Genomic DNA, 6,981 nt, shown 5'->3' with positions numbered 1-6,981 from the left:
ACAACTAGTTTGTTGAGGAAAAAATATTAACTCTATTTTTAGCTGCAGAGGAAAAAAATAATCTCACGAGGAAAACAAGAATATTGCTCACGCCTTGGAGCCTCTTCAGCATAATACAGCAGTCAAAAAAAAAAAAGAAAAGAGAAGTAAGAGTGATACAGAACATGTACTGTATGTTGTACTATTATACAAATTTATTGAAACACATGGTAGCCTAAGACGTGGGTTGTGCAGAACTGCGGCAGTAAATCCTCATCGGAGCTCCACTCTTTAGTAGTAATTTCATATGGATCCAAACCGTTAATAATCATTATTTTCTCCATATACCGCTCCCTGGCTTCCTTGTTTAAGGTATCCCGGTAAATTCCAGTTCCTTTCCGGCAGTTTAACATCTTTTTTTTTGCGTTCCGTCTGTTCACTTGGTGAAACAGAAAAGTAGTTTTGAAAGTCTGTCCCGTCTTCTCTCAAAACAAATGCACGCGACGGGGACAGTAGTTTTCCGGCAGTACGTGCTGGTGCTCATGGGAAACGTAGTGTTCTTTCTGGTAAAGCACTACCGCTTTTGTCCAAAAGATGCCGCCAAACTCAACAAAAGCTGAAAGTTACATTGTGCTGCTTTAATAGATCAAGATACAGGAATATAAAAAGTTGTTCAAAATAGAAAAAACCTGTTCCAAAATGAAATAAGTTAATAACTTACCAACTTAATAATTGACCAACTTAAGAGGTTCACCATAAAATCAGACTGTGCACTGATCAGGGAAATAAAAAAAACCACAACAATTTTAATTGAATCTCAATGTAACAGTTGTTCAGACAAAGACATGTTGTAATTACACACAGAACATATTTGATGTGTTGAAAAATGACTAATAAGTAATAATTACACTCTAATACAGCAGTTGTGCGGAGCTGGAAATACCTATTCTTTTCGGTGCTTTAAATAAATAGTTCCCATAACTTCCTCCTGCTGATGTCACATGTAAGACTTTCTCTGTTTAATTCATTTCCAGGTTTGATAACAGCTCACAAAAGCTGGATATTTTGACTGTGAGAACTTTGAAAAGAAGGATGACGAATATATTACACTGTTTGAATGTGTGGCACTTGGTAAACACAGACTGATGTGTAAAGGACAGGATTGCATTAAGACTTTGATTCACTGATTAAGTACTCATTTTATTTGCAGCAGATGGTATACATACACACACACACACACACACACACACACACACACACACACACACACACACACACACACACACACACACACACACACACACACACACACACACACACACACACGTGTACATGTTTCAAATAAAACTACCACGGGTTTGTTAACTATATATATATATATATATATATATATATATATATATATATATATATATATATATATATATGTATATATATATATATATATATATATATATATATATATATATATATATATATATATGTATATATATATATATATACATTTTTTTTCACATACTGGGATTATAAAAATACACATAATACACATACACATACAGTGTTATTACAACTGAGAAGATATCTGTTCCTTTTTCTATTTACAGTAGGCTTTTCAAGCTGGGGCTCATTGACCTATAAAACCAGGAAACCACCTTGTTTACTGAATAGCAGGTGAAGCTGAGATGAAACTCATTTGAAGGAGCTGGTGTTCTTTATAGTTCTGCTCTGCATTCTGGTGAGCTGTGTGCCCTATACCTGCAATGAGAATTGATTGAATTAATTATCTGAGGTTTATTCTGTTACTTTTTGCTCACAAAAGCAGTGCACTTGTTACTCATGTTGTTCGTTGAAAACCCCACCTTATACGGTTGATGTAGTCCATCACCCATGGCAAATCGGGATTTGTGCAGACTTTACCCCTGGTTGTGTGGAAACTGAAAATGCAAAAATTAAAGAAAAAAACAACAGATGGATCAATATTCATATCAAAAGAGTTTATTATTAACAGTTTGAGATGGATATGTTTTTTTTTTATACTTACATGATGGCATTGATGTGACACATCTCTGAAATGTCCTGCACTGTGTAACCTTCGATAATTGACAATGGTAATTTGCCCTTCATGTAGCCTCGGCAGCATCCCTGATAACCTGTCAGAAAAAGACAGGAGAAATATTGAATAAATAAGAGTAATAAAAGAAAGGCACATCCAGATAAAAAAGCTTTGTTATTAAATATCAGAACTAGTAAATGGGAATAAAAATGAAAGGAATCTGGAGACACAGGTTATGAAAGCAAATACCCACCCAAGCTCGTGCCCAGCGCACACACAGTCAGCAGAGTGGTCGCTATCGCCGTGACTTTGATTGACAGCATGTCTTGGTCCGCGCCGGCAGCAGCGACTCTGTTGTCTCCTCAGGTAGAGTCAGAACTGACAGGCTCTGCTGACGAACTGCTGATCACATCAGCCTCTTTTATGCCTCAGAAGGTTTTGGAAAAGCAGAGCCCTGCCCAGAGCAGAGAAGTATTGCAACAACTAAAAAAAAAAACCACCGAAAGTTTCCCCCAAAGATGAACGTTTGAGATTACAGTTACACGCTCACACAGTAAAGCACTGACGTTCTGATGTTCTGATTGTTTGTATGCAGATGAAATCAGAATGAAAAAGTAAAGTATATTGGTTTCAAATTGTTCAATCAAAATAAAAAGAAAATAAGTGTTCTTGTAAATATTGTTGTTTCATATATCTTTATTAGCCCATTTACTAATTCATTCATGAATACATATTTTGTAATCATTAATGGAATTAACCCATTAATAAAATAGGGAGACTCTCTCCTTACATATAGATGGATAATTATCCTTTTTATGACAAAATCAACTCTCCTCTCGTGGGTTTTTTTTTTTTTGCCACATCGGTTGACAACATGCAGACTTATAAGATAGCAGCAACTGAACATAAGTGCAAATGCACACAGACCCTGTACACTTTTTTACTCATACAAAGTTTAAATGGCCCAGATTGGTTGGTAATGGCCCTATCCACGATGAGGCATAAAATATAAAATATATCAACATAGCTCTGTTGCCCACAATAATTGCCATTTTGCTGCAAACACATATTCCCTTTTAACTCAAAACTATTTTGATTCATAATGTTGTGGTCACTAATAAAATTGAATTTAACTAAGCTGAATTAGAAACAAGCAAAACTAAACTAGAAAAAATAGACTACAAACAGGGATAAATGGGAGGCCAGATAGATGGATGGTCAGGTATGTAAAGCCATAGTTCAAATGTAAAAAAAAAAAAAAAATAAGAATCCACTTGCAGGAAAGCTGATACTGTATCTTTTAAATGAAAAGATGCTTAAATGAATAATTTTTTTTTTTTTAAATTAACTTTGCTTGTAATTGATGCTTGCTTTTAAATGTATGGCTATGAAAATTGCACACCTAATAACTTGTAAAATTACTTGTAATTCCTAAAGGAACGTGAAACAAATCAAGGAAACCAATACGGTGTTGTCTTCTGCCGTGTGATGGAACAGATTATGTATTATGTGGCTTTGAAATAAAGAAACAAAGAAAGACAGTAAGACATTCAGTCCACATCACAACATACTGTGATAAAACTCCCGCCATACCAGAGCAACCTGGAAATTACAAGGCGTGGTTGTTCTCCGTGACACAAAAAATACATAAAGGGCATTCAATAGTTAATAAAAAAAAAGATGACATTCAAAAGTACGTGGAAAATGACTTGAAGAGGATGAAAGACTATATATATTATATATTATCCTGTGTTGTTGAGTGTATGGTTTTAGATTGTATGAGGAGGCACTCACTGTGAACCAAATTTACCCAAGGGTACTATAATAAATCTATCTATCTATCTATCTATCTATCTATCTATCTATCTATCTATCTATCTATCTATCTATCTATCTATCTATCTATCTATCTATCTATCTATCTATCTATCTATCTATCTATCTATCTATCTATCTATCTATCTATCTATCTATCTATCTATCTATCTATCTATCTATCTATCTATCTATCTATCTATCTATCTATCTACAGCAAGAAAAGTCAGTGAGTTGTAACCTGGATATTGTTGCTTTTGATTGCAGAACTGCAACATTGAGCCATCGAATAAATGCACTGCAGTCGTAAACGTTTGCATCAGCTTTACTTTTTTGTATAAAGATGAGTTTTAGGACCTTCCAGGGAGTTAATGGAGGCCAGCCCTACAAATATGTTTTTCATGATTCTTTTCAAACTAACCATATGTAGATACAACATGTCAGAAGAAAAATGGCTTGTGGTCATGATCATACACAAAATGTCTGTTCTGCATCGCAATTAGGTCAATAGGAAGTTATGAGGTTTGGGGTTGTTGCATTTTGCATCTTGTTCTCAGGGCTTAAAACTGTAAACAGTGAATTATCTGTTGGCATCCAATGAATAAATATCAAATTCATCTCTGCTCAATGTATATAACATTTACAGTATTTAAAGCGGCACTAAGTAACTTTTCCACCTTAATATCATATTTCCAGAGTCATTGTGATGGTACATCAACTTCCAACAGGTTTAATGAACCTCTGTCATGGTCTGAGGGGTCTGTATTGCCTTCACTGGCACTATGTAACTTTGAGGAGCATGGTAGGAACCCTGCCACACTAAAAAACTACACATTTTACGGCTTTGACTGCTGAGATTACATTTACATACACGCTCACACAGTAAAAGCACTGACGTTCTGATGTTCTGATTGTTTGTATGCAGATTAAATCAGAATGAAAAAGTAAATAAGTATATCGGTTTCAAATTGTTCAATCAAATTTAAAAGAAAATAAGTGTTCTTGTAAATATTGTTGTTTCATATATCTTTATTAGCCCATTTACTAATTCATTCATGAATACATATTTTGTAATCATTAATGGAATTAACCCATTACAGTTTTTCTCAATTGGTTTGGTACATTTCTCACATCAGAATTGAAATTCTCAAAAGTTCTTGTTCAGTTTTCACATCATCATGCCATTTGTGCAGATGAAAAAGGCAGTTTCTCATTGCATTGAACAAATTGCAAATGCTTTTGTCCATCCATGCAAATGATTGTGTACAATTCTCAGTTTTTTCGTACATTATCAATTGCTTTTGTCATGCTAATCAAAATGCTTTGTTATAGGAATCTATCAAATAGTCTCTTTCCCCAAAACATTTAGGCTATAGTTCATCATATAAGTCTTCACATGCAAAATGATTTACCAAGCCATCATAACATGTCAAGCATATATACATTTCCATAAGACATTTGTCTGTAAATATGATCTAAATTGGTAAATTCCTCCCAGGTGAATCTAGACTTTCTCTAATGAAAAGAGTTGATCAACCAATGATCGACAGTTTTCTGAATGAGCTCAAGGGAGCATCTCATGAACAATCTACTGGGGAGTATATAGGTAACCAGAGCACAATAGAAAGTTACAATGTCTGACAATGGAAGGACAACAGCCAAGAAGAAGGAGAGGAAGAGGGGTGAGGCTGCGTGGTGGAGGAGTAGGAAGAGGAAGAGGCAGAAGAGGCGGACACATGCGTGTTCCTGATGAAATCAGAGCAACACTTGTAGACCATGTTTTGAATCATGGGCTGACTATGGCTGAAGCGGGGAGAAGGGTGCAGCCAAATGTTGGCAGAACAACTGTGTCCTCAATTATTCAAACTTTCCGCAGAGAGAACAGGTGTGTAATCTAACAGTATGTGCTGAATTACATGGAGTTTACTGTATTTACATGTCAATACAGTAATGCCCCATACAAAATTACAGTAGCCTATTCCACTGATGCTCTATACAATGCCATTGACCTATGTTTATATTTTTGACCTATGTTTACACTTACGTATTGTATTTCACCTTTGTTATGTGCAGTGCTGTCTTTTTTTTTTCTTTACGGACTGCAATGTCAATGTTTGCCAATGAAGAAGTCATTCTGTAAATGTGAATCTTGTCTTTTCCAATCAATCTTACACGTATACATTATATGAGGTCAAATGTACAACACTTGTCATCACACCCAAACCACATTTTACATCAACATGTCCCTTCAAAGTGCCTTCAATTGCCAACATGACTAATGAATTTGACTGTCTTATCTGTACACAATGACACAATGATTAAACATTCTGATGGCACTGACAAGTATATTGACACAAAAACTTGCTTTTGAGGGATGGACTAAGGATTTTGAGCAAGAGACTGGCTTTTGCAGGTGATCCACAGTGTTTTGCTATTTGTTCAAACTGTTTTGAGAAATGCACTTGATCTTCTGCAAATCGCAAGAATGATTGGAAAAATGTACCAAAGTGATTGAGAAAAACTGTAATAAAATAGGGAGACTCTCTCCTTACATATAGATGGATAATTATCCTTTTTATGACAAAATCAACTTTCCTCTCGTGGGTTTTTTTGGCCACATCGGCTGACAACATGCAGACTTATAAGATAGCAGCAACTGGACATAAGTGCAACTGCACACAGACCCTGTACACTTTTTTACTCATACAAAGTTTAAATGGCCCAGATTGGTTGGTAATGGCCCTATCCACGATGAGGCATAAAATATAAAATATATCAACATAGCTCTGTTGCCCACAATAATTGCCATTTTGCTGCAAACACATATTCCCTTTTAACTCAAAACTATTTTGATTCATAATGTTGTGGTCACTAATAAAATTGAATTTAACTAAGCTGAATTAGAAACAAGCTAAACTAAACTAGAAAAAATAGACTACAAACAGGGATAAATGGGAGGCCAGATAGATGGATGGTCAGGTATGTAAAGCCATAGTTCAAATGTAAAAAAAAAAAAAAAATAAGAATCCACTTGCAGGAAAGCTGATACTGTATCTTTTAAATGAAAAGATGCTTAAATGAATAAATACATTTTTTTAAATTAACTTTGCTTGTAATTGATGCTTGCTTTTAAA

The 6,981-nt window shown here is 34.9% G+C and overlaps 1 protein-coding gene across 1 annotated transcript; it reads right to left on the bottom strand.

Moving 5' to 3' along the window:
* Positions 1–1,486: 1,486 nt before the first annotated feature.
* On the bottom strand, positions 1,487–2,452 carry LOC133451256 (C-C motif chemokine 20-like). Its single transcript, XM_061730227.1, has 3 exons — positions 2,286–2,452; positions 2,021–2,129; positions 1,487–1,913 (listed from the first exon to the last, which is right to left on the bottom strand). The coding sequence occupies exons 1-3, from the start codon at positions 2,353–2,355 to the stop codon at positions 1,814–1,816; spliced, it is 279 nt and encodes a 92-aa protein (XP_061586211.1). The 5' UTR covers positions 2,356–2,452; the 3' UTR covers positions 1,487–1,813.
* Positions 2,453–6,981: the final 4,529 nt, after the last annotated feature.

Source organism: Cololabis saira, chromosome 9 (genome assembly GCF_033807715.1).
Source record: "Cololabis saira isolate AMF1-May2022 chromosome 9, fColSai1.1, whole genome shotgun sequence".
NCBI classification, from domain to species: domain Eukaryota; kingdom Metazoa; phylum Chordata; class Actinopteri; order Beloniformes; family Belonidae; genus Cololabis; species Cololabis saira.
The sequence above is the reverse complement of the archived record's forward strand: the minus strand, read 5'-3'. Positions and strand labels throughout refer to the sequence as shown.

Bases quoted from the DNA above. Each gene is read 5' to 3' on its own strand.
- LOC133451256 (XM_061730227.1), bottom strand. From the start codon at position 2,355: ATGCTGTCAATCAAAGTCACGGCGATAGCGACCACTCTGCTGACTGTG. The intron at 2,130-2,285 runs GTGGGTATTTGC...TTTTTCTGACAG, and splicing joins TGCGCTGGGCACGAGCTTGG to GTTATCAGGGATGCTGCCGA. The intron at 1,914-2,020 runs GTAAGTATAAAA...TTGCATTTTCAG, and splicing joins TGTCACATCAATGCCATCAT to TTTCCACACAACCAGGGGTA.